Source organism: Condylura cristata, unplaced genomic scaffold, assembly GCF_000260355.1.
Source record: "Condylura cristata isolate star-nosed mole 26May11 unplaced genomic scaffold, ConCri1.0 scaffold00008, whole genome shotgun sequence".
Classification (NCBI taxonomy): Eukaryota; Metazoa; Chordata; class Mammalia; order Eulipotyphla; family Talpidae; genus Condylura; species Condylura cristata.
The window spans coordinates 20,747,126-20,773,324 of NW_004567109.1; the positions used below are offsets into that span (position 1 = coordinate 20,747,126).

Sequence of the window (26,199 nt, forward strand, 5' to 3'; positions counted from 1 at the left end):
AATAAATAAATAAATAAATAAATAAATAAATAAATAAATCAATCTCAGGGGAGAAAAAGGAAAAGAAAATCAGCACAATAAATTCTAGGCTGTGGTTACCTCCAACATACTATATTCTATAGTCTGCAAGTAATGAGTATTCCAGAAAGTCATTTAGAAGTCATTTAGAATTCAGAACACATTTCCCCATTGAAACAAGGTTACAATTGGTAGTTAGATTCCCAGGCCAGAAACAAATGCTTCTTTAACCCCTAATATGAGTAAACTGCAGTATCAGTAGTGGATAGAACATAATTACCTTTTATAACACTTTCCGTGGGAAACACAGCAAGTTCCACAAAGAACACTGGAAATAGAGTTCTTATCTCAGCTATAAATTCAGGGGTTTTCTCTCTTGGTACAGTTATCTCATTTGATAACTCATTTCCAGATTACCTTTATAGCCTCTTTAATGTGGAAGACTAACATAAGTGAAAAATACTGATGTGAAAATAAGTGAATGGAGGCTAAAGTAAAAAATTATCCTACTGTTAACTAATTTTTGAAGCTTTTTTTAGGATAACTGAAAAATGTCAGAATTAACTGGAATTTCTGATAAGAGTGATTTCAAGCACTTAAGAAAAGTTCGACTTACATCTTTCCTTTGTGCCCTCAGAAATCCAGGACAAATTAGATCAGATGGTTTTCTTCTGGGAAGATATCAAAGCTCGGGCTGAAGAGCGAGAAATTAAGTTCCTAGATGTCCTTGAGCTGGCAGAAAAGTTCTGGTACGACATGGCAGCGCTTCTGACCACCATCAGGGACACCCAGGACATCGTCCATGACCTGGAAAGCCCAGGCATCGACCCATCCATCATCAAACAGCAGGTTGAAGCTGCTGAGGTCAGGAAACAAAGCCCTGCCCCGTGTGCGTGCGCGCGTGTGTGTCTTCTAGGGAGCACTTTACCCTAGTAGGGTAACTCCTTGCCCAGGCTGAGTGCCTTAAGTTTCCTTTTTAAGTTGAATAGACCTTTTTTCCCACTTGAAAAAAATAGGCTTTTTCCACTGCTCATTATAGTACATAGTTTTACTCTTGTGTAGATTCTGCATGACCACCCGTTCTGAGAACCATTTCATTGTGCAAACGTACTTCACACATCAGTTTTAAACTTAACAATTCCAATTAGTAGAATGTGCTTAGAAGATCCAGTTTTGATATTACTCCTAAATTTAGTCCTTACTATGACATATATTGTTTCATTTCTCTAATAAATTTCCCTAATGTAGAAAAATAAAAGATAGAAAAGAAATTGTTACCTCATCTTCAAGAGATAACAGTCGTTACATTGATATAACCTTTTTCTAATCTTTTGGGGTAACCAAGTTACTACCAAGTGTATTTCTCACCTAATTTTACCTGTTTGGCAAAAATCAACCTAGCCTTCTTGATGTTGCCTTTAATGTTTTATTTCAATCATTGTCTCTCTCCCTACCCATCATTATCAATTCATGAACTACTTTTTAGGATCTGTCACAAAAGTGACTTGTAAGTTTATTCAAGATTACAAAGCCTGGCACTCCTATTAGTTTCTCAGCTATTAAACTCGTGGCACGTACTTTACCCTTGTTACAGATTCTCTGTAGTCTGCTTTTATAGTATTCTTGGAGGCAGGAAGGAATGAACCGCTGCTAAATTATTGAAATGATTGCACCTTTCCCAGGCTTGTATGTGTGTATAAAAAATATGGTTGGATGGATGGATGGACAGATAATTACATAGAGAAATTTATTTGATATATATGGAAAATAACCAGAATCTGAAGCTTCACTGTTTAGATAAGGGAAATATTGAGAACAGTGAAGCATTGAGAAGTTGACAGTTCTGTTTAGCATCTGTTCTTGGTGAGGGTATGAATTACATTTGCAAAGTTTGGGAAGTACTGTTCTGAGTTCTGTTTTGGCTTATGATCTGTTCATTTCCACGTAGACAATTAAGGAAGAGACAGATGGTCTGCATGAGGAATTGGAGTTTATTCGAATCCTTGGAGCAGATTTGATTTTTGCCTGTGGAGAAACCGAGAAGCCTGAAGTGAAGAAGAGCATTGATGAGGTGAGGAGAAGTGGACAGCAGTCCAGCTAAGATGTCAGTGGGCCCCACTGAGAGTGGTATTAACTGACTGACTGTTTCTACCCTAGATGAATAATGCCTGGGAGAACTTAAACAAAACATGGAAAGAGAGGCTAGACAAGCTCGAGGATGCCATGCAAGCCGCTGTGCAGTACCAGGACACGCTTCAGGTGAGCTGGCAGGAGGTGGCAGCACCCCTGGCCCCCATGAATAGAGGTTTTGTGTTCCCCTTGTCATGTTCTAAATCCAGCACAAAGTGGATCGCCTGTATAGGACTGCAGCATTTTCAAACAGACACAGTGCCGTTTCCACATTTCTAGCCCAAGCTTCCCACTCCTAGTGAGAAAAGTATTGACAAATCCAAGTTTCTACTCTTCCAGCCGTGTCTTTCATCTCTGCCTGCTCATTATACTTACCCTTGCGGTGGCTCGGTGGTGAGGCTCACCTTACTGTGAAAGTTGTTGTTTGCTGCAGGTTCCACTCCCAGATTTTCTTGAATGAAGCACATCTTAGCACAGTAACTTCAGGACATCATGAACCAAACTATCTGGCCTCTTTTTTTTTTTAACCACATTTAGTTTCTGCACATTATAGTTTATTGCGGACATTATCCTTATAATATTGGCTCTGTTCTTAAATCCCCATAGTACTGGGATAAGATCATTATTGCTTACCTCCCTCCCTCTTAAAGAACACACAGAGCCCAAGGCTCTGACTGTTGTCTACTTATGTTACCAGATGCTGCTCACACTCTCCTGACTCTTGTGTCTGTGTTGATTTTTGCTTTTATTCCAGGCCATGTTTGACTGGCTAGATAACACCGTGATTAAGCTCTGCACCATGCCCCCAGTTGGCACCGACCTCAACACTGTTAAAGATCAGTTAAATGAAATGAAGGTTTGTGGGGGGGGATGGTTTTTGGCAGATTATGTATTTTTTTTTTTTAAGATTTATTTATTTATTCATACAGAACTGGGGTACAGGCCAGAGATGCAGAGGGTGAGAGGATTCACCAGAGACAGAGTGGGGCACAGAACAGGCAGATGGCCGAAATACACTGCTGAGGGGAGCAGCGGGCCGGTCAGGAGAGGTCTGCCTCGCCATGTGGTTACCTCCGGGGCAGGCGGGGATCGAACTCATGCGGAAGTGGCTTTAGTTTCTCACTGCAGTGCTTTAACCCACTGCGCCACCAGGGAGGGCCAGATTATGTATTTTTAAGTGTTTCAAGGCTTGTTGTTAACATTAGCTATGTCTTTGAACAGGAGTTCAAAGTGGAAGTTTACCAACAGCAAATTGAGATGGAGAAGCTCAACCACCAAGGTGAACTAATGTTAAAGAAAGCTACTGATGAAACAGACCGAGACATTATACGAGAGCCACTGACAGAGCTCAAACACCTTTGGGAGAACCTGGGTGAGAAAATCGCCCACAGACAGGTAAGGCTTACCGCAGACTGGTAAGCTCAGTGGACTGCAAGCTCTTGTTTTCTCGTGTCCTAACAAATGTTCCCTTTATATCTTTTTCTGAGTAGCATAAGCTCGAAGGTGCTCTCTTGGCCCTCGGCCAGTTCCAGCATGCCTTGGAGGAGCTAATGAGTTGGCTGACTCACACTGAAGAGTTGTTAGATGCTCAGAGACCAATCAGTGGAGACCCAAAAGTCATTGAAGTTGAGCTTGCGAAGCACCATGTAAGTATTTTCATTTTTCATCTCTAAGCTGGTTGATTTGAGACCAAATAGTGCCAACCAGAAGCCTTTAGATGTGTGTGTTCTGTAGAGAACCAGGCTCAACGATATCTATCGAGATAAATTATATTGCTCACCATTTTTTAGGTTCTTAAAAATGATGTTTTGGCGCATCAAGCCACAGTGGAAACAGTCAACAAAGCTGGCAATGAACTTCTTGAATCCAGTGCTGGCGATGATGCCAGCAGCTTACGGAGCCGCTTGGAAACGATGAACCGGTGCTGGGAGTCAGTGTTACAGAAAACAGAGGAGAGGGAGCAGCAGCTGCAGTCGACACTGCAGCAGGTACACACACACCTTCTGGGTGAGGAGGGGGAGCCGCGGCAGAGCGCCCCGCAGAGCAGGCCTTTCATGAGAGAGAGCCTGAAAGGAAAGCAGGGCGGGCTAGAGCCTTTGTGTCTGGAGAGGAAGGTTAATTTTATCCTGGAATGAGCAGCTTTCGATTGGGTGGTTCCTTTTCGATTTGTCTGCAGCCCAGTCCTTATTTACTCGTTAGAGTTGGAAGATCTTCATTGTAACAAACTGCATTCACAGGTTTCGTTATTTCTTAGGTCAAGTCAGGTTTCCTATATCCACGTTCACTTTATCAGATGTCTCTAATATGTGACTATCAGGTCTGCACGATTCTACTGGTTTGCGACAATGACTGTCTTGGCCCACGGCTTATCCAGGACAGAACAGCTCTGCCTGAGAGCAGTCTGTGATTTCTCCCTCAAGACAGTACTCACATGATCATTGGAAAGGTTATTCGTGCAGGTACTGATATTGTTGATACATCCTTTTTTCTCAAAAGGCTCAGGGCTTCCACAGTGAAATTGAAGATTTCCTCTTGGAACTGACCAGAATGGAGACCCAACTTTCTGCATCTAAGCCCACAGGAGGACTTCCTGAAACTGCTAGAGAACAGCTTGATACACATATGGTAATAGACGTTTTGAAACTGAACATTAACATCTCATATTCAATAGCTCCTTAGGAATTTGCAGAGGTGTGTGCAGCTGGGAGTATTCAAAGTGTGCCTTTTCACTGACACTGTATACTTGGGAACCGTTGCTTTTGGCCCAAGAATAATATTGAGTCAAGGTGAAAGCATCAGAAAGAAAAGTACATAACACAAATGAGGTTGTATTTAAGAAAAATGGGGGATTTAATGAATTCCAGTAAATAATGAGAGTGTTTTAAGAACATGCACTGAAAATAAAAGATGACGTATTTCTAGGCAAGTCCTTGAGGAAAAGGGGAAATAGATCATTGGAGTCTATTTTTGTGATCTCTGATTCTTACCCAAAAACTATTTTAACATTAAGAAAGAATGGAGGAGCTCACTCCTTCATGGCTCAACATTTGAGCTAAGTCTAAAAGTAAGAATTTTAATCAAGACCAGGCCTTGCTGGATTATCCTCAAGCTGTGCTAGGAATTCTGTGTGGGGGTCTGTCTCAGAGAGTGGCATTACTGATATCTTTCCTGCTTTTTCTTGTAGGAACTCTATTCCCAGCTCAAAGCCAAGGAAGAGACTTATAATCAACTGTTGGACAAGGGCAGGCTCATGCTTCTAAGCCGTGGCGATTCTGGGTCTGGCTCAAAAACAGAGCAGAGTGTAGCTCTCCTGGAACAGAAGTGGCGTGTGGTCAGCAGCAAGATGGAAGAAAGAAAGGTGCTACCAGAGTGCAGTTTGTGAGAGCACTGTGTTTGGGGCATTTGCTTGGTGATTCTGTGCACTTACACTTGGTACCTATGGAGATTTTGTAGCGGAAGATGCAGAATGGACATCCCCAGATTTGGCTTCATGCTAGTCAGACATGTTTTCTGTTTTGTTTGTATTGTCTATTCATATCAAGATGCAGTAACAGGGTAACTTGCTTTTACAATTACTCCTTTACTGTGTTTACCAATTGGGGAATTATCACCTGTTACTGCTCACTGATCAGCTCTTTGTCTCGTATTAGTCACTGCCTGTGTTCCTTCTTAAGCACAAGGTTTTGTTGCCGTTAGTGGGAAGGACTGGGGAGGGTGAGGACAAAGCATGTAGGCAGTATGACTAACACCTTCCCATAAGGATTTGGTTTCTAGTACACAAGGAAATTTACTAAAAATCAAGAGAGTGGTTAGCTGCATGGCCTCTTCCCACTCATTCTCAAGTCAAGCACTTTTCAGCAAGTAGAAGACAGTAGTAAGGTCCCGAACTTTATCATTACTATTTTAATGAGAACGAGGTTTTAGTGTCCCTCTGCACAGAGGTTCTGTGCTGGGCAGGTCAGATACAAGATACATATTCAAGTCTCCTGGTCACATCCACTCAACAATCATCTGCAGCAGGCACATGCCAGGCACTGTGCTCGGATCGTGGTGGACACAACAAAGGCATGATGACGCTATCGACGTGAAATTTAATGAGCAGAAGACGTAAATATTCACACATATAAAAGAAAAAAAAAGCATTAATTTCCTGGAATTCTCCTGTTGTGTCTGGTGATTTCGCTGAATGCAGTTTGGCCAGAGAACCTGAGTGTATGGTTCTATTCTAATTCCTAGACAGGCTGTCACCTGTCATTCCTGCATAGTATAGACCTAACCAAAGAAATCAGGGCACATTCTGGCTCATAAAGTTTCTTGAGTGTTTTCCTCACACTAGAACAAGGTTACCTTAATAGGTTCGTGTTACTCAGCACCAGTGGCACTGAACTGGTTGAGCAAAGACTGGGTATCAAGAGTAGTTAATTCTCATTTCATAAGAACAATCCAACTCAGAATCACCAAAATCATTTATTTATCGAATGTGTATGGTACTATATTAAAGAACACAGATAAAACTGCAGGAAGATTTCCTGCCATCTAGGAACTGGCAATACATCAATATTTAAACATTTCAATGGTAGATCTGAGGTAAATTTCATTTTTCCACTTGATTTATTTAGATTGGGTCTGTTTTTTATTTATACATACAAGAACTGGTATACAGGCCAGAGTTGCAATGAGAGGAGGGAGAGGATTTTCCATAGACAAAGCAGGGAGCAGAACAGGCAGATCTACTGAAATACACTGCTGAGGGGAGTGGCAGGTGAGACAGGAGAGGTCTGCTGTGCCATGTGGGTCAGCTCCCTGGCCCCAGGGGATAAAACTCATGCTACAGTGGCTGCCATAGCTTGATAGCACTGTGTCTTTAACGCCTGTGCCTCTGGGGAGGCACAGGTCTACACATTTTTGTAGTGTTTTTTTCAAGTGACCAAGTAGAAAAACACAGAAGAAAATGAAAGTGAGATAGACCCTCCTTAACATTTGTATTAAATTAACATTTTTAGTGTATGTCTTGGTTTCTCTGAGTGGTTTAAAAGTAGCCATTCTTAACAGTTGTTAGTATTCTACTTTGCATGCCTGGTTGGTGGGCCAGGGCAGGCAGAAGCTGTCGCTCAGATGATGAGGGTAGAGGGCTCTGAGGAGTCTGTGGGTTCTGGAACTGAGGTGCGCTTGTGGAGGTAGCACGCACCCTGAATGACCCACTGTTTTTCCATTCCGACTTAGATCACAGTGGTTAAAAATTTGCATCTAATGTTGTTAGATTTTTGCTCAGAATGTCATGGCTTTTATGAGCTTCAGAATCCCACATTTTCAGGTGCTGTGTTTTCTGAAAATGTATTTAAAAAGAGCATTGCAGTGAGCATTATCTTTATAGTAAAGTGCTTTTCATTTCATTGTTTTTAATGCCATAAAAAAAATAGATCAGGCCCTCCCTGGTGGCGCAGCGGGTTAAAGCACTGCACTGAGAAGCTAAAGCCGCTTCTGCATGAGTTCGATTCCCGCCTGCCCCGGAGGTGACCACCTGGCGTGGCAGACCTCTCCTGACCCGCCCGCTGCTCCCCTCAGCAGTGTGCTTCATCCATCTGCCTGTTCTGCTCCCCACTCTGTCTCTGGTGAAGCCTCTCGCCACCCCTGCACCTCTGGCCTGTACCCCAGTTCTGTATGCACAAATAAATAAATCTTTAAAAAAAAAAATAGATCAAAGGAAACTGAGACTCTGCCCAGAGCAGGTCGCAGATCCTGCAGCTGTTGCCTCCGACACGGCTGTGCACTTGCGCCTACTGAATGGTCTCATTCCTGCTCTTCAGCGTCCCAGGAAGTGGGGAATGGCAGAGAGGCTGCAAATTGTGCTCTTTTCTGTTCCGTATACAGTTGTTTGGGTTTCAGACACTAACACTAAAATGTGCCCTTCTTTACAAGCGAGGCATGTTTGCAGACTGATTAATATGGGGCTTCTTTTCCGGAGGTCGCTTCACGTGATGTACAATTCACGTCTTTGTTCTTGAAGTTACAATTCCTGAATTCTGCACTTTCTCTTTGTGTGTTTTAATTAAAATTCAGTCAAAGCTGGAAGAGGCCCTCCACCTGGCAACAGAATTCCAGAATTCCCTACAAGAATTTATCAACTGGCTCACCCTAGCAGAGCAGAGTTTGAACATCGCTTCTCCTCCCAGCCTGATTCTGAACACCGTCCTTTCCCAGATAGAGGAGCACAAGGTGACTGTGGCCCAATGACGTTGCTTTCCTTTCCAGAGAACTCATTATAGGGACATTCCTCGATGTTAGCTTAAGTGTAAAAAGAGCAATACTTTTCCTCCAGGTTTTTGCTAATGAAGTAAATGATCATCGAGATCAGATCATTGAGTTGGATCAAACTGGGAATCAGTTAAAGTTTCTTAGCCAAAAACAAGACGTTGTTCTGATCAAGAATTTGCTGGTTAGCGTCCAGTCCCGATGGGAGAAGGTTGTCCAGCGGTCTATTGAAAGAGGACGATCACTAGATGATGCCAGGAAGCGGGCAAAACAAGTAAGTTATAAAAGAGCTAACTGATCTGTTGAACAGCCTTGGCTGCATGTGTCGAGTGTCTGGATTGGTTCAAAATAGTTGTTCATATCCATTCCCACTGCAACGTACTTCTTATGTGATTATAGTTCCATGAAGCTTGGAAAAAGCTGATCGACTGGCTAGAAGATGCAGAGAGTCACCTGGACTCAGAACTGGAAATCTCCAATGACCCAGACAAAATCAAACTTCAGCTCTCTAAGCATAAGGTAATACAGTTCAATTCATTGCTCTCAGTTCCTGAGCTTATGACTTGCTGAAAATAAAAGTCAGGGCTAGTCAAAAGAAAACTAAAATGGACCAGCTCTTGGGAAGGTGGTCAAGGGGCTGAAGCCAGCATTCCATCTCACAACTAGGCGCTGTCTGATTGTAGTAACTGCTCATTTAAGTAACAGTGCACATGAAGTGATTGCTGGAGTAACGCACTAAAGCTGTGGGCTTTTAGAAACTGTTGTGGCGTAAACAAAAGCTTACTAGTTTTTTAAGGATAAACTATCATCAATCTTAGTTCAAGATGTACTGACATTCACACTATACCCAGCTGCCAACCTGAAAAACTCCAAAAACTGTTTTTGTTCTAAATCAAGTTGTCATCTGGCTTTTACTACTTTTTTTCTTTGGTTTATTTCTTTCTTGTCATTTTGCTTTTTATTCTTTCATTTTTTTTAATTGAAGTTGTGTTGGTGTACATTGTGGGGTGTTTTGAAATGACAGGGTCCCCCCCCAAGTCCACAGCCGAGTCCATGAGCTCCCTCCCATTTTCTGCTCCCTCTCCCCTTTCCCTCCTCTCAATGTCTCAGTTCTGTGTCTGCTTCCAGGGACTAGTTTTTGAGTTTGGCTTTATCTGACCCTTTGTCTGGTTCCTCTATACTTATTTTTTTGTTTTTTTTTTTCTCCAAAATATAAATTTACTAAGTTCCAATATTCCTTCCCATTTCCTTTCCTTTTCAAAATTCTTTTTATTCCTTCATTTTTGTACGATGTATGGTTTCCCTGTGAAATTCCCACCACCAATTCACCATCCAGCATTTGTCTCTCTCCTTCTGACTTAACTTCACTTAGCATCATTCCTTCCAGTGCCTTCTATGCTACCACAAATACCTTGATCACTGAGTAATAAGCACATCTTCTTGATTCACTCATCTGTTCTGGGGCAGTTGGGATTTTCCCATAACCTGGCTATTGTAAATAGTGCTGCAAACATGGGAGTGCAGGTTTCCCTTTGAATCGGCATGTTTGCATCCCTTGGGTAGATGCGTAGAAGTGGAATTGCTGGTTCATCTGGAGCATCCATTTTTAATCTTTTGAGAGACCTACATACAGCTTTCCCTAAGGGCTGGGCCACTTTATAGTTCTACCAACAGTGTAAAAAGGTTCCTTTTTCTCCACATCTTTACCCGCACTTATTGTTTCCGGTCTTTTTACACAGGTGTGAGGTAGTATCAGTATCTTACTGTGGTTTTTGATTTGCATTTTCCTAATGATCAGTGATGAACATCATTTCCTAATGATGATGAACATGTTTGCATATGCCTCTCGACCATCTGTCTTCTTTTTTAACCTCCCTACCGCTTGTTTTTCTTTTCTTTTTGGAAACAGGAGTTCCAGAAAACTCTCGGTGGCAAACAGCCTGTGTATGATACCACAATTAGAACTGGCAGAGCACTGAAAGAAAAGACGTTGCTTCCTGATGACACTCACAAACTGGACAACTTATTGGGGGAAGTCAGAGACAAATGGGATACTGTTTGTGGCAAGTCTGTGGAGAGGTGAGCATGACACCCCCTTAGAGAGTCTGTGCGGTCCCCAGAACAGCCCAGACTTTTCCTGGATCCATACAATGTAGTGAAGCTAGTGCATCAGTAAGAGGTTTTGTAGCCTCTCAGTATCTCCAGTTACTCCAACAAGAGTTATGAAATAATTTGAATTAAATGAATTCAAGTTCACTTGACACTATATGAGAAAGATTGACGCCCCAAAAGTAAAACCAGTAGTAAGGGAAGATCAGGAACTGTAAATGTTAACAGTCACAGCTGTCTGATTGAGTGCTCTACCAAGGGGCCACCACGGTGCAGAGCCTCAACACATGTGCGGCCTTGAGCCATCCGGATCCCGGGCCTTAGCTGAGAAGCGGCACTGAGTGTGCCTGACCGCGCCTGCTAGACACTTAGTCGTAACAGCCAGTGTTACTCTGGGTACTGTGTACTGAGGTGGGTACTGTCACCCCGTTGTGGAAATCAAACAACCACAATAAGGTCTCTGAATTTCCTCAGCCACTAAGTAGCAGAAGTGGGATTTGAAATTAAGCAATTTAGTTCTAAAACTTTTAGAGCCAAAGTTGTACTTTCGTCCACTTGTACCCACTGTGCTATGCTAAGTACAATAATATCTCCATTTCATGTACACACAATTTTTTTTTTAGATGAGGCAACTGAGGTTCGACTAGATTCGGCTAGAAACAGCCCAGGGTCACACAACTTGCTGTAGAGCTGGGGTTGAACTCTTGACTCCAGACTGTTAACAGAACTCTTGTCTTCTAGAGTAGTGTGAAATAATTAACACAGACCGTGGGTTGTTGGGGTGCATTCATGTGAATAACCATTGGCCTCCAAGAAGCCAGAAGGGCAATGTATACCTGCCCCCCTCCCTTCAGTAAATCCATTCCAGAAAATGGTTTGATGAAAATGTCTCAAAAAAGCATTTTAGGCTTTTTCTCTTAGATCCTTTGTGTACTGTATTTCTAACTATTCTACCATGGATGTTCTTTTCTTTTTGGAGTTCAAGCAGCATTCTCTCCTAGCAGTCAGAACTATGGGCTTTTTATAGAAGAGTACCTAAAAATGAAGAGGTATGTGTGCTTTTTCTCAGGCAGCACAAGTTGGAGGAGGCTCTCCTGTTCTCGGGCCAGTTCATGGACGCTCTGCAGGCCTTGGTTGACTGGTTGTACAAGGTGGAGCCTCAGCTGGCCGAGGACCAGCCCGTGCATGGGGACCTGGACCTGGTCATGAATCTCATGGATGCCCATAAGGTGAGGGCTGATGCCCACCGAGGCATACCTCTCGCTGGCCAACCTAGCAGGGCAGAAGAGCATCTGACAGCCTGTATCTCCTCTTGTCGGAGAGACAGCTCCTTGCTCTGTGTTTAAACAGTTGCTAGGATTCCACATCAAGGCACGAAGAGTTTTCCAAAATTGGATTGATTCAGATAACGGCAGTGTATAAACATCATTTTGAGATTCCCTCCTCCCCTTCCTACTTGTATCCCACAGTTGAGACATAGAAATTTTTAATTTTTACAGACCCTCCGATACCCATTCCCACTGATTCCTAAAATAGAAATGAGTAATTTTTTAAGTATCGCTAAGGCTGACCAGCTCGACACTGCCCATCGTGTGCTCCTGTGTCAGCTCTCAGCACTACCTTGAAATTGCATCCAGTTCTTTGTGTGTGTGACAGGTGTGTTCTTATTTTAACTCCCTTAGTTCTGAAAATGTTAGTATAGCGTTATTCCCATTTTGCAGATAAGGAAACTGAGACTCCAGTGAAGATTCATTCACTCATGCGTCTTCCACACTTTCCTGCCTCCCTCTGTGCACAAAGGACACGTAATGGAGTCTGCCAGGGAAAACTGCACTAGATGGTGGTTTTCTGTGGTTTTACCTCTCAGAATCCAAACAATTCTCAAGCCGATTTACCTGTTTTCTTTCCTAGGTTTTCCAGAAGGAGCTGGGAAAGCGAACGGGAACTGTTCAGGTGCTGAAGCGGTCTGGGCGCGAGCTGATCGAGAATAGCCGTGATGACACCACATGGGTGAGGGGCCAGCTCCAGGAACTGAGCACCCGCTGGGACACTGTGTGCAAACTCTCCGTCTCCAAACAAAGCCGCCTTGAGCAGGCGTTAAAGCAGGTGAGAGACCTTTGCTGGGGCAGCCTCCCAGCCATGTGTCAGAGCACGTGCATTTTACTTACTTTATCAGGATGAGTCCCTGGTAAAGCAGTAAGCAAACAGTGATATTCTGATAAGATTTTAACAGTCTCTTGTACTAGAGAAATAATGAGTTCAGTTGGATTTCAAAGATCTGCAAAGAAAGATGACCTGGGCGGGGGGAGGGGTGTGATAGTAGAGGCCTCTGCGGCACCGATGGGCTCGGGCCAGACCCCTGGCGTGCCAGTGTGCAGAACCTGGGCTGCAGGGACAGGCTCAGTGTTGTGTGTCGGCTTTTCAGGCAGAAGAGTTTCGAGACACTGTCCACATGCTGTTGGAGTGGCTTTCTGAAGCAGAGCAAACACTTCGCTTTCGGGGGGCACTTCCTGACGACACAGAGGCTCTGCAGTCTCTCATTGACACCCACAAGGTAATCCAGCCTCCGAGAGCAGTGGCCCATGCCCTCCTCGAGGCTGAGGGCTGCCCACCACTGGAGGGGAAGGAGCAGAGCCAGGCGAGCCCAGCTCACTGGTTTGAGAAGAATGAGTGGAAAATGACTGGGGGGTTTGTGGCATCTGTGAGAGCTTTCATTTGTTTTTATTAAGGAATGTGTGTGATAAATAGGTGAGGACATGGTGGCAGAGAAAGCAGAACATGGGGCTGTTCCACCTTGTTCTCACCTGCACACACCTTTGTGGGGCCCTCATTCTGACTGTCCTAGTGAGGGGAGAGACGTTGGCTTCACTGATGACATACCGTGTGACCCCCGCAGAAGGCTTCAGACTTGGTCGTCGTATTCTCTGCAGGGGTTTTTAAATAGTGTTGTGTTTTTTGACGCATTTGCCCCTGACAGTGCTGTTCACTTCCATATATGGAAATGAATAGAACAGGATTGTTTTTGAAAACAAACTACTTCATACTAGGAAACGGCGCATGCCCCGCCGGCCAAGGGGACAAACCCGTGTCCTTGTCCATCACCTCTAGAAGGGAAAGTCATTCCCTATGAGCCCGAACCACCCCCACATCCCCCGCCCCATCTTTTAGCTCAAAAATAAAATCTCAGCGGCACCTAAATGAGGATTCTTAAAAGTCCCTGTCAACCCTTGGATGGGAAAATCTGAAGGTTTGTCCTGTCTCAGGGTAAACTAGCAGTGCTGCTAAAGTAGGTTTCTTCCGCTTCTACTTTCACATCTTTTTTCTTTAGGAATTCATGCAGAAAGTAGAAGAAAAGCGAGTGGATGTGACCACAGCAGTAGCCATGGGAGAAGCCATCTTGGCCGTCTGCCATCCCGACTGCATCACCACTATCAAACACTGGATCACCATCATCCGCGCTCGCTTTGAGGAGGTGAGTCCCCGGCTTCAGAGGAAACCCGCGCAGGCCCAGTGAGAGGGGTTAATGGCAATAAGATTCTGCAGCGCCTGCCTCTCCCCTTCCTCACCAAATAAGGCAGCTTTAATGGCAAGTGTGTCAGCAGGAATGAAGGCCTTCAGTAAGACAGTCCGCTTGGGAATGTGTGGAAATCGGGACGTGTGGTGCTGGGTGGTGGTGTGTTGGCTGATGAAGCCGCTGGACACCCGGTGTGTTATGTCCACCTGTCAGAGAAGAATGTTTTGAGTAGGGTGTGCTATAGGTTTGCTTGCAGGAATGCTGCTTGCTTATCCCAGCTGTCCCTGGAACAAGAGTTGAAGTCCCTTGACCCTTTGATGGGCTTTTCCCTAAAAAGTCACCCTTGGGATTAATAAAAAAGGGCCTTGCAAATAGTTCAGTGTGTGACTGAAGACAGCACGGTTTGTCTGTCCCCCCAGGTCCTGACCTGGGCTAAGCAGCACCAGCAGCGTCTTGAAACAGCCCTGTCAGAACTGGTGGCTAACGCTGAGCTCTTGGAAGAACTTCTGGCGTGGATCCAGTGGGCCGAGACCACCCTCATTCAGCGGGATCAGGAGCCAATCCCTCAGAACATTGACCGAGTCAAAGCCCTTATCACGGAGCATCAGGTAACCCCACCACCTGTCTCTTGTGTTGGTTGTGGGAGCCTGAAGCGTTCGCCCAGTGTTTCCATTTTCTCAATTGCTGCTTAAGATATTCCCACAGGTCTTAACACACTACTTCTCTCACAGTTTCAGGGGGCAAGAGTCCGAGCAGCTTGCCAGGTTCTCCTCTCAGGGTCTTACTCTCGTTCAGGCCATGGGCAGACCCATCTCCTTGCACAAGCAGGGCCAGGGTCACCCTCAAGCCTCACCCCCACACTCCCACCACGTGCAGCCTGGGTCTTCAAAACCAGCAGGAGAAGCCCCAGTCAGCGCTAGCAGGTCTTACAACTGTTCCATCCTTCACTCGAGTGCTGCCCCTGTTCGAGGGGTGGGGGGGGTGTGCACACCAGTGGTGCGAATCTGGGGACCATCTAAGAACTATGCCTGCCCCATCCTGGCTTACCAGCTGGCCTCTGAGCCAGGCTCCCAGTTACACCTGGTTCGGGGAGACCTTTCATGTGGACCCAGAGATGGGCTCAGGCAACATTAAACTAGCCTTCATAATTTTCAGCCTTAAGAAGAAATAAGGTTTTAACCAGGATAATTTTCACTGCGCGTAAACCTGAATCTTGCTGGTTATGCTGTGGACAGGTTCTCTTTTTAGTATACACAACAGCTAACTAACCTGGTCTCTGAGAACTACATACATAGTATCCAACTTAACTACATGGACACTTTCCCTCCTGAGTAAGGTTATGTTCTTCCCACCCAATGCCGTCCTCTCCCTTCCTGTACCCCCACTCTTCCTTGTGTCTTCAAGGCCCCCATTCTGTTTGTTCTTACCTCCAGGGTCTTCCCAGCCCATGTCCTGAGAGCTACCCCATTGTCCCGTCCCCGGCAGGCCCCTGACACTGCACAGTCCCATCACACTGGCTGACTTCCAGGCTTTGTCTCACTTGGCCTGTGACAGTTGCCTCTTCCTACCGTCTCAGAGTGCTTTTCTTTTGACTGTGTCCTCCCATCATCTTTTCCTCCCACCTCTGTCCATTCCTTCTCAGTTTTCGCTGGTTCCTCTTGCTCTACCCACTGGTAGTGTTGCTGTTCCCTGAGCTTCTGTTCCTGACCTTCTCCTCAAACTTGATAAACACCAGTAAAGTGCCTTGCTCAGCTGTGTCTCTGGAAAGGCCTGCAGCTGTGTACAAAGGCACCTGTCATTCCAGTGACCATGGGCTCGCCTTTTGTTAATCGGTTACCTGATTCCATCTCGGTCCAAGAAAACCCTCAACTCTTCTTCCTCTGTGCTTAACAGGCATTTATGGAGGAGATGACTCGAAAACAACCTGACGTGGACCGGGTCACCAAGACATACAAGAGGAAGAACACAGAGCCGGCCCACGCGCCTTTCATTGAGAAGTCCCGCAGCGGCAGCAGTAAGTGCCCGCCCAGTCGGGCAGGATGCGCCCCCCCACAGAGCCGTGCCCCCGCAGTGGTCTCTGCACCCTCAAAACCATATGGGCTCGGGACCAACATCTTTCTTTGAAACTTGCTTTTCTTACACTGGCAGATAACTAATTGTCCTCCATTTCCTTCATATAGAATGAAATTTTAAGGAGGTTAAACAAGCTCTTTTGCAGTAGCTGTTGTGTTCTCTGGGGGCTGGCTGCTTGTGTTTCGTGTGCCTGGTCTTAAATTAAATCCGCTCTCACGGAGCCTTTGCTTGTTCAGTAGAATCGACATTTCCTCGGTTCACTAAGGCAGGACAGATGAGTCAGCACGTGAGACAGATACCTGTTTGTCGAGAGCAAGGACCAGTCCTTGAAATGAGTGTCTGAATGCCCCAAGTCCACGTCCCTTGTCTCGGTGTCTGACTTGCCCACCGTTAGAAAACGTTCATACACACGTGGCCGCCCGCTGTGAGCTGGCAAAGCCACCTTTTCCAATCTCGTGGTTATTTTTCCCCTCAGGGAAGTCCTTGAATCAGCCAGCACCGCCTCCCATGCCAATCCTGTCACAGTCTGAAGCAAAAAACCCACGGATCAACCAGCTTTCTGCCCGCTGGCAGCAGGTGTGGCTGCTCGCGCTGGAGCGGCAGCGGAAGCTGAACGACGCCCTGGACAGGCTGGAGGAGGTGAGGGCCCCTCCGTGGCCACCGTCAGCGGTAGGCACGCACTGGTGTGCACCAGCCGCTGCTTAGGCAAGAGGGCGCGGCGGGGAGACCGCTCACCACCGAGAGCCGCTCGCTGGTGTGGGGAGCTGGCCAGGCCCGGGTCCGACCTGAGACCTGAGCCTGGCTGTGCCGGCGTCGCCAGCTGACCTTGCCAGTCACCTCCAGGTGGTGGCCTTAGAGGAAAACGACCGTTGCTGAGCCTTGTGCATAAAGACGTAAACTGCAATTGTGAAATCAGAGTAGCTTTTTAATCTGTTAGTCTTCACTAGATTACAAAAAGCAAATCGTATTAAAGTATTATTTACCACTCTGGAAAAATTTCTAAACCAAACCTCTAATACCTTTCATATTCTTTTATTTGTGCACATCAAAGCAGCTATGCCCAGAAGTGAGTGTTCTGTGTTTTTTGTTGTTATTTCTATAGGTTCAGTTGAGTTTTAAGTATATCTGGGTTTGGCTTTTTTTTTTCCCCCATTCCTTCCAACTTTGAAGTTTGAAAGACCAGGGGAAAACTGCTGCTCTGTTGAAGTCATCCTGAGTCTAAAGGCCGGGTGGCTAAATATGGCCTTGCCCACTGCGCAGCTGCCAAAGCCTGTCAGGGCCAGACACTGGGCGTGGAAGGCCGACGGGGCCACTGCAGAGCCATGAGCTTGCATGCAGGGCTGGATTCCTCCTGCTCCAGCCAGAACTCGACCGAGCTCATCTCAGAGAACATGAGCCTCTGACAAGGCCCATGTCGGGAGGGAGGCGTGCTGAGGGCTGCTGTCCGGTGATGGAAGCCAGTCCCTCGTGTCTCAAAGGGTGAACCTTTGAAGGAGCAGAGGAAACAAGGCGGGGCCCACCGCTCTTGTTCCTCGCACTCCCTGTCCCCAACGGTGGCTGTCCAGGTGCTGTGTCTCCTGCTGCCCCACCTCCACAGCTCGCGTGAACAGTCATGGCTTTGAGCGAAGGTGCTGGCACGAGCCCTTGTCGGTGCCCCTCCGGAAGGCCTGCATGGCTTTACTGAGTGTCTGAAAGTTCTGGTATGCTCCGGGCCAGAATGATAAGTCTTGTTGACACCTGATTTCTGTCTAGCTGAAGGAATTTGCCAACTTTGACTTTGATGTCTGGAGGAAAAAGTATATGCGGTGGATGAATCACAAAAAGTCCCGGGTAATGGATTTCTTCCGTCGAATCGACAAGGACCAGGATGGGAAGATAACGCGTCAGGAGTTCATCGACGGCATTCTGGCATCCAGTGAGTCCAGTCGCAACCCAAACACAGGTCACACCTGATTTCCTTGAGTTTTGCAGAAGCAGGTGGTATTCTGATAAGCAGTCTTTCTGAAGTACAGATAATAAAACCGTCTTAGGGAAATGATGTAACCGCTTTCCAAATTTGGTCTGTTAGAGAGAAGAACTTCGTTTCTGGGACTAAAATAAACAGGTCTTAAATGACAACATTATGACAAGCAAATACTTGTGAGGTGTAAGCATGAAGTTGTAAGTGACATCTTTAAAGAAATCAGATTTTCATAATACCCATTTCAGGCATCTATACTAACAGCTTGCAAAGTGTGTGATCTCATTTACTTTTAGCAGAAGGAATAATTGAGGCATAAAGTCAGTAAATGCCTTGTCAGGATCAAACATCATGTCTCATAGCTGTGCTACTCTGCATGGTGGCTGGGAAAGCCCCTCTGGAGGGAATATTTGAACTGAAACCTAAAGTATGAGAAGAATCCAGCCCTGTCAAGGTGTTAGGGAAGAGATAGCAGAGGGAACTGCAGATGCAAAGCACTGAGGTGGGAATGAACTTGGCATCTTCTGGTCTTGGAAGATTAACATGACTGGAGTGTCATGACCTCAGAGAGTATAGACATGAATTTGGAAAGGCAGGCAGACACAGGTGAAGAGATCAGATTTTCCCAGAGACAGTAGGCAGCCACAGGAGGTTGAAAAGCAATGCAGTCTGTTTTTACATTTTAGTAGATCACTCTGACTACTATAAATATCCACACTTCCTTTTGGAAAGCAATTTATCAAGAACTTAAGGCAGCAATTGAAACATAGAGACTTAACTTACTATTGTTAATTCTAAAGTATCCATTGGTCTGAAATCTGAGTATAGTTGGATATTTGGTGGAGGGGATCAAGTAAATTTTTAAGTTGGGTGGTAGCTTCATGAATGGATGTTCTGTGTACACCTTTTGGTATACCTGTCAGTAAGCAAACCAAAACATAGCAGTGAGTGGTTTCTGGGTACTATAATTTGGGGTCGTTTTTATCTTTTTTTATACTATTTACTTCTTTTAAGTTTTCTAAAGTGAGCATATTGCTTTTCAGAAAATAGCACATTCATATTTTTTTCTTTCAAGTATTACTTACCCTCCAATCAACCAATTGGAGGTTGGCTAATCTCTCAGTTAACGTTCCAAAATGTGATTCGTTTCTCTAGAATTCCCTACTACCAAATTAGAGATGACTGCCGTTGCTGACATTTTTGACCGAGATGGAGATGGCTACATTGATTACTATGAATTCGTGGCCGCTCTTCATCCCAACAAGGATGCTTACCGGCCAACTACCGATGCTGATAAAATTGAAGATGAGGTACAGAAAAGAGTTGCATTTTGAGTACATTTCTGACCATACGTTTCTCTGTCCTGAACTTGATTGGATGCAGTTACCACCTCAGCCCTCTGATTGACCTGTTGGGAGGTGACTTCTTGGTTCTGCTTGGGTAACTGTTGGGATGGCATTGCCCACAAGATTCTGGCTGAGCTAGATGACTTCTTGGCCAAGCGAGGCACACCTGTGCGGTACTCTGTGGTTTACAGAGAACCTTATCATACCTCCCTCATCCCTGTTCACAGAGTGCATGTTACTTAGAATAGACTCCTCTTTCAGTCCTCCTCAGAGTCCAAGGATGTGGTATTTAGATGTAGACATTAGGGGTGAACTGAAAAGTGTTGTCTGAGATAGTATGCACCTGTCAGGCTTTCTGCCTCGTTAAAAACTATATCACATTGCAAATGGAATATGTATTGGCAGCATGTAGGATCTGTTGATCCTGGGGAGGGAGAAGCAGTGGGCAGGGCTAGCGAGTGCCCTAGGGCAGCTTCCAGTAATCTGACTCCGAAGGGAACCTCACATTAGCTCCTAATCTGTTTTGTTACTCAGTTGACTCTGATGTGTGCATAATTGCACATTTATCTGAAGGAATTTTGAAGCAGAAGTGTTTTACAGTTACTTGGGAATTTCTTTCATAACCTCTCTCTTAAGTATCCCAGTTAGTAAGAACAATGCATTTTAATTCAGACAGAAGTTAAATTCATGTGTCAAAAGCCTGTAATGCCTAATAAATACATAATGAATAGATTCTCTGTTTACATGCAAAAATCTGTTTCTCTGAAGTCTTACCTTATCCCTCATTTGCTTTGTTTTGTTTTGTTTTGTTTTATTCATAACCAATAGGTCACAAGACAAGTGGCTCAGTGCAAATGTGCAAAAAGGTTTCAGGTGGAACAGATTGGAGAGAATAAATACCGGGTAAGGAAGACAACAGCCTTTGGGATGGTCCCCCCCACAGCCCCCCTGACAGGTGAAGGCAGCCTGCCCCAGCACACTGCACTGCCCTCTCTGGCCCTCCTCGCTCTGGACACCAGTGTCAGGTGTCCTGTTGGGCCAAGCTTAACACCCTCTTTAGTTTCATCTGAAAAATATGGCCATAGTCTAACTCAAGTAGTGGCTTGTACTTGGTTTCCCAGTAGAGGTGGTCATTGGGAATCTCTGTGGCTCATAAAAGCTGGAGAGACCGACGAGGCCCTCGGGACACCTCCCTGCCTGCGGTGCAATGAGCGGACTCGGCAGTCCTCGCTAGCCACGCTGAGTGTGGCCATAGCTCTCTGTGAACTGCGCTCATTGACCCCCTTTTGGGACCCGGGTTGGGTCACAGGAGAAGTCTGAAATAGGCTCCTGTAATACAATTAGCAGCTTATCGGGGTTCTCCACTAAGGAAACCAGGTCCCCCTGAGCCTGGAAAACGCCCTCCCAGTACAGCAGAGCCGAACGGTGACTCTCAGCTGGGGAGCGTCAGGAGGCAGAATCAGCCTAGAGCATCCAGTGAATGAAATCACTTGTTTTGTGAGTTTTGTTGTCTTGTGTGTGTGTGTTTTTCCCACTACTTGTAAGGGAACTGAATTCACCAGAGCAAAACAGGAGGGGTAAGTTAGGTCTTAATGTGTAAAACCACGTGCCCGCAGCAGGAGCTCAGTAGGAACCTGCCACAGACTGGTAACATGAATGTGAGGTTTTCATTCCTTAGTGTTAACTTGACAAAATGTTCTTTTTTTTCCTTCTGTTCCCTCCACCCTTTACTTACTGTCCGTAGTTCTTCCTCGGCAATCAGGTACAGTGTGCCTTGCAACTTTCTCCTCCTCAGTGGAAGTGGGCTGTGTAGCTCCTGCTGCCTGATCTGTGCTGTGGGGACAGGGCCTCCTCGAGCATGCCTGGGTCACCGCTGGTGGTCTTACCAAGTGGAGGGAAGTGCGTGCTGGGCTGGTGTGGTAGTCCAGGTCTTGGCTTTTTTTTTTTTTTTTTTTTTTTTTTTTAAGATGAAATTTGACATTCAAAATTAAATTGACTGAGGACATGATACTGTGCTAGACTGAGTTATAAATAATATCGTTCAGAGGAAATTGAGACTGTGGCATCGATCCAGTTCTGAAAAGTGCCTCATCTCATACTTCTTTCTACATTGGAAGCCAGAATACCAGACAACAGTGCTGATTTCTGTCTGTCAGACTCTTTTTAACAGTCAACAAACATTTTATAATGTACACTGAGGCAACAGATCTTGGGATCCTTACGCACTCAGTGTCTTTAAATAGATTATTGTTTGTGTTACACTCGCATTGCATTTTATAATCAGAAGGTCCATGGTGTGGGGCTCACAGTGGCCAATGCCTATAGCTTGCCGCCCATGGCCAGACAGCTAAACTCTGATGGGATTGAGTCAGACTTGCCGAAACGTTGAATGCCTGTTCCACTTGGTAACTCTAACCTTCTAGATCTTTTGGAGGGCTCTGGGGTCCTTTGTCTTCAAATGGAAGGAAGTTGCATGGGTCAGGTCTGCTTTGTTATATGAAATTAAAAACACTACAAGTTGTTTGGCAGCCCCAGTCCGTTCTGGGCACTGCAGTAATCACTGACAACTGTCAGACTCTGAGCCATGGAAGGTCAGAGGATAGAAAGAAACTAACAGTGAAAACTGGAACTTGCTGGGAATGAACCGTTGCATGAGAAAGACAAGGGCACCTGCGGGGCACGCCATTTGTGAGGACAGCATGCGGCTGAGCAGTGCTGACGTCCTCTCCTGCCCGCGGACCAGCAGCGTGACAGAGGCGGTGGCTCAGTGTGGGGGCAGAACTTCACTTTCTGCAAGGCCCTGAAGCCTCGCTCATGTCAGAGCCATTGCAAGAGCCAATGTTGCCGTGAGGGGTTTTCCCTTGAAGAGAAGGAACCCATCGCCCCCTGTGACTGTGCCAGGTTCTTGGCCCACTCTGCCCGGCTCCGTCTGGCCTGCCAGCCCACGTTTCCAGAGCCGCCACTGCCCCTCTGCCACTCCTCACGATGCCTGGCTTCCCCCGCCACTCTGGCTGCCAATTTGATCAAGCCTCCTTTCCCCCACAGCTGCACAGAAGCACTTTAGAGTCTTTCAGGGAGAGCCTCCCAGTAAGAACGTAAAGAGGGGAAATAATGAAATAATAACAAATAAAGAACAGGGCCCAGCAATGAAAAAATGAAGCATGCCTGGGAGTTCCTTCCTGATTTGGAAGGACTGTGGAAGACGAATCAACCTTACTTCTTTCCTCTCCTTATACCCCAGAGGAAACCCAACAGTGGCTTGGCCACTGCTCCCAGGTCTGGCTGCGACCGGGTCGCAGCCCTGCAGAGGTGGTTTACTCATTGGGCGCAGCGTCCCCGGGAGGCTCCCGCAGAGACCGAGGGGCAGCTTCCTTCCCGGGGCGGGACAGTCCTCCTCACAACCCGGCCCACCTCAGTGCACTGCACGCCACTGCTGTTGCTGTCGTCACTATAGTCACGCTGCACAAACCTTTAAAACTTGTGATGATGAAAGATGTGGGGAAAGTTATGGTCCATTATAACTTTGAGAATCCTACTTAAGCGACTAGCCCTTCTCTCTTCCCTCTCTCTCCCCAAACCTTCTCTTTGAATTAAATACTTGTAGGAATTCTATTTCTCCAATGCTTGGTTTTGGTTTGGGGGTCTCAGCATGGCTTTCTTTTAACTCTTTATTTTGGGAAGAAGGTAATTTATACAGTGGGAAACTCAGTGTTAATGAGTGAGAAGTAGGAATGTTAAGGCAAGGAAAATAACAAATTCAGAAACCTTACTTAACATCCCAAAATGAATAATTAAATGCTGTTTATAATCAATTTGGTAGATTAAATTTTTGATTTCTTTAATTTTTGATTTCCTTGATTTTTAACTAAGTTTCAGTGTACTGTAATCATTTGTTAAGCTGAAGAAATTTCTGCTGGTGACATCACAATTGGAGAATACTTAGGGTATAATGCAAAAAATCAAATTTCCTTCAGAGCTTGTATTAATGGTGCTTCGCAAGGTTTTCCTTAAGCCTGTCGTTTTTAGAGCACACTGTATTCAGAGGTTGACATCAGCCTTTTCTTTCATAAAAACAAGTTAGCGTGACAGCGGTGGGTGTGAATTTGGGGAGAGCCTTTGAACGATAGTGAGTGAGTGTGCTCTCTGTCCTGCGCCCGCCCCTCCCTCTGGGTGCGGAGGTGGGGGTGACGGGAAAGTTAACTTCATTGGGAAGGTAGATCCAGAACCTCATCTTCAGCTTGATGGCTTGGCTCTTCCGAATTTTAAATTCCTTCCTTGTGAAAACTGCAAAAGAGCTAAAAATGCCCGCCCAGAACTGCCGAGCGGCCCCTCTGAATACAGTCTGCTCGGGAAGGAGGGCTGCCGACCCGGCTGGACCCAGGCTGCTCACCGCTGTCCTCTTCGCCCCGCAGTTCGGGGACTCCCAGCAGCTGCGGCTGGTCCGCATCCTGCGCAGCACGGTGATGGTGCGCGTCGGAGGAGGCTGGATGGCGCTGGACGAGTTCCTGGTGAAGAACGACCCCTGCCGAGGTAGGGACGGGCGGGGCACGGTGGTGGGCCCCTGCACAGCCCGGTGCGGGCGGGCGTGGGCGGGTTGGTGTGTGGGGGTGACGCTCACCGCCCGGATGCCGTCCGCCGGCGCAGGGTAGGACGTGCGGTGCCAGCCGAGACCAGGTTGAGGAGGGAGGCAGGAGAGGTTGACGTGGTCAGAGGAGACAGTTGGAGGAACACAGTAAGGAAAGTGAGAAGCGAATGGGTGGTGGTGAGTGTCCAGTTTGCGGTTAGCACTCACCCCTCGCTCCTGGGAGGGCTCCCCGACCCTTGGCGGTCACTCCTGTGAGCGAGACTTGGGTGTTGAGCGCCGCCACGAGAAGAACTGGGGCGCTCCCTGACCACAGAGGAGAAAGAACACCTAGCGGTGGCCCCCATGCTGACCACCCGAGCAAGGCCCTGCAGCGTCCACGCTGAACATTGGGAAGGCTGGCACAGCGGCCCAAGCAAGAGGGAGCAGCAGGCTCGTGTGAGCAGCGGCAGCCGCAGCCGGCGTGTGGGGTCAGCGGGGGCAGAGGCCAGTTTGAGTCACTGCATCGCCCTCGGCTGTGCCGGGGCTTTTTCCTGTTGGAGAGCTGTGTGCGAATCAGGAGGTTCCTGCAGCCTGCCAGTTTGTCTTTCCTGACCGGTTTCTGTGTTTCCTGCTCTCTGGTTTTTGTGAGTGTGTGTGTGTATGTTTATTTTTCTTTTCCTAGTTCACCATCCTGGGAATAAAATAAAGCGCTCTGATTCCAGTTCTTCGATTTCCAGTCAGTCTCCCATAGGTTGGCTTTTAAGCTTTGTCCCGTTTTCCACGCCTGCCTGTTGAGAATGGCTTTGCTTCTTCAACAGCAGCAGTCTTGGCTCTGTGGTATTGCTGCCTTTATGAATGCATTGTCACAGCCAAATCTTGACTTGTCTAAGTTGGCAGAACATAAAATACCCTTGTTGAAACAGTACCTACTAGAATTTGTTGTTTCTATTTAATTAACAAATTACATAGTTTTTTTTCTGTGCCACACACTGTTATACATGCTATATAAAAACACATTTTCACCTCAGCAAGGTGTTCATACCCTTAACAGCCCCATTTTACAGAATAGGGACTTGGAAGCATAAGAAAATGCAATAGCTTGCCTGAGGATAGGCAGCTGTAAAGGACAGGCTGTAGGCACAAGCAGAGGCAGGACTCAGCAGCCTGCTCCCCAAATTCAGATGTGTCCATAACTCATCCCATTGATCTATTTTTTATTATAATAGTTTATTTTTGCATCATTTTTGCCTTTTTCCATCTCAGTTGTAATCCCCGTGGGCTTCCCATCACCAGTTCACCCATGTGCCATCACCCTAGTCCCATGCACTGCCCCCCATTTTGATCCCACTCCCCACTCCACCATTCCATTTATTTTAAGTCATTCTGCATTCATTCATTCCAGTGAACCACAGCAGTGATTTCTGTTAAGCATCCCTTTTAAAACTAATAATTTTGTAAACCGCTGTTCTGAAAAACTTGAAGGATGTTCAGTTTTTTAAATCAAAGTCCTATTTTCATTGCTTTAAATGAGAAAGCAATACATGTAATTCTAACTGTCCCTGAGTAAAGTGTATTTCCTTTCCAAACTGATTGATAAGACTTCATTTCCCTGTCATGTCTGATGGTCTAAACAAAAAGAAGAGAAGGTGCATGTCAAATTGGGGTCTGGGGTGCCTGTCCGCTGCCTGCCCCACCTGCTCTGTTCACGACAGCAGCATGCTCTGGCCAGGGGGCACACTGCTTGCCCTGTCTGTCTTCAGATGTGAAGTCAGAACCTGGGGGAAGCGTAGGGGCCTTCTAGTAGCCATTTTCCCATGGAACATGGTAGACTTGGACCCCTTGGAGCACACAAGGCAAGGAGCGTGGCTCTCCTCTCCAGAGCACCTCCCAGGTTAGGTCCGCTGACTGCACAGTCAGGAACGCCTCTGGGGGAGCTACTTCCAGGGGAATAGAAGATTGTGCCAGGAGGGGAACACTTAAGGGCTGGCATGAGTGTCATAGGCGACCTGGAAGGCCATGAGCATCTCAAACACAAAAGTTCCTTGAAGCTATCTAGGGCTCTAAGGGGATTGCCGCAGCTTCTAGAAGTACCATTTAGGTAGGTTCTGTACCCATTAGTGTTGGGGTTCCTTGGCTGCCTGGGCCCCAGAGGGCGTTGTCCTGAGGATAGCACACAATTTAGGATGAAGGGTCAATAGTGGTATGCACAGGTGCAAAGGGTGTCAGATGTTAC

At 46.2% G+C, this 26,199-nt stretch overlaps 1 protein-coding gene across 1 annotated transcript in view; it reads left to right on the forward strand.

The window, feature by feature from the left end:
• Positions 1-26,199, forward strand: part of MACF1 (microtubule-actin crosslinking factor 1) — a 297,509-nt gene that overhangs the window by 263,859 nt on the left and 7,451 nt on the right. The window contains exons 68-91 of the mRNA XM_004678829.2: positions 656-882; positions 1,967-2,089; positions 2,176-2,277; positions 2,903-3,004; positions 3,370-3,543; positions 3,639-3,794; positions 3,939-4,136; positions 4,645-4,773; positions 5,333-5,506; positions 8,209-8,364; positions 8,468-8,674; positions 8,800-8,919; positions 10,310-10,479; positions 11,579-11,738; positions 12,421-12,615; positions 12,935-13,063; positions 13,838-13,981; positions 14,443-14,631; positions 15,917-16,037; positions 16,572-16,735; positions 17,849-18,011; positions 19,212-19,366; positions 20,231-20,305; positions 23,815-23,932. Coding sequence (XP_004678886.1) covers positions 656-882; positions 1,967-2,089; positions 2,176-2,277; positions 2,903-3,004; positions 3,370-3,543; positions 3,639-3,794; positions 3,939-4,136; positions 4,645-4,773; positions 5,333-5,506; positions 8,209-8,364; positions 8,468-8,674; positions 8,800-8,919; positions 10,310-10,479; positions 11,579-11,738; positions 12,421-12,615; positions 12,935-13,063; positions 13,838-13,981; positions 14,443-14,631; positions 15,917-16,037; positions 16,572-16,735; positions 17,849-18,011; positions 19,212-19,366; positions 20,231-20,305; positions 23,815-23,932 — 3,651 coding nt within the window. The remainder of the gene's footprint in view (positions 1-655; positions 883-1,966; positions 2,090-2,175; positions 2,278-2,902; positions 3,005-3,369; positions 3,544-3,638; positions 3,795-3,938; positions 4,137-4,644; positions 4,774-5,332; positions 5,507-8,208; positions 8,365-8,467; positions 8,675-8,799; positions 8,920-10,309; positions 10,480-11,578; positions 11,739-12,420; positions 12,616-12,934; positions 13,064-13,837; positions 13,982-14,442; positions 14,632-15,916; positions 16,038-16,571; positions 16,736-17,848; positions 18,012-19,211; positions 19,367-20,230; positions 20,306-23,814; positions 23,933-26,199) is intronic.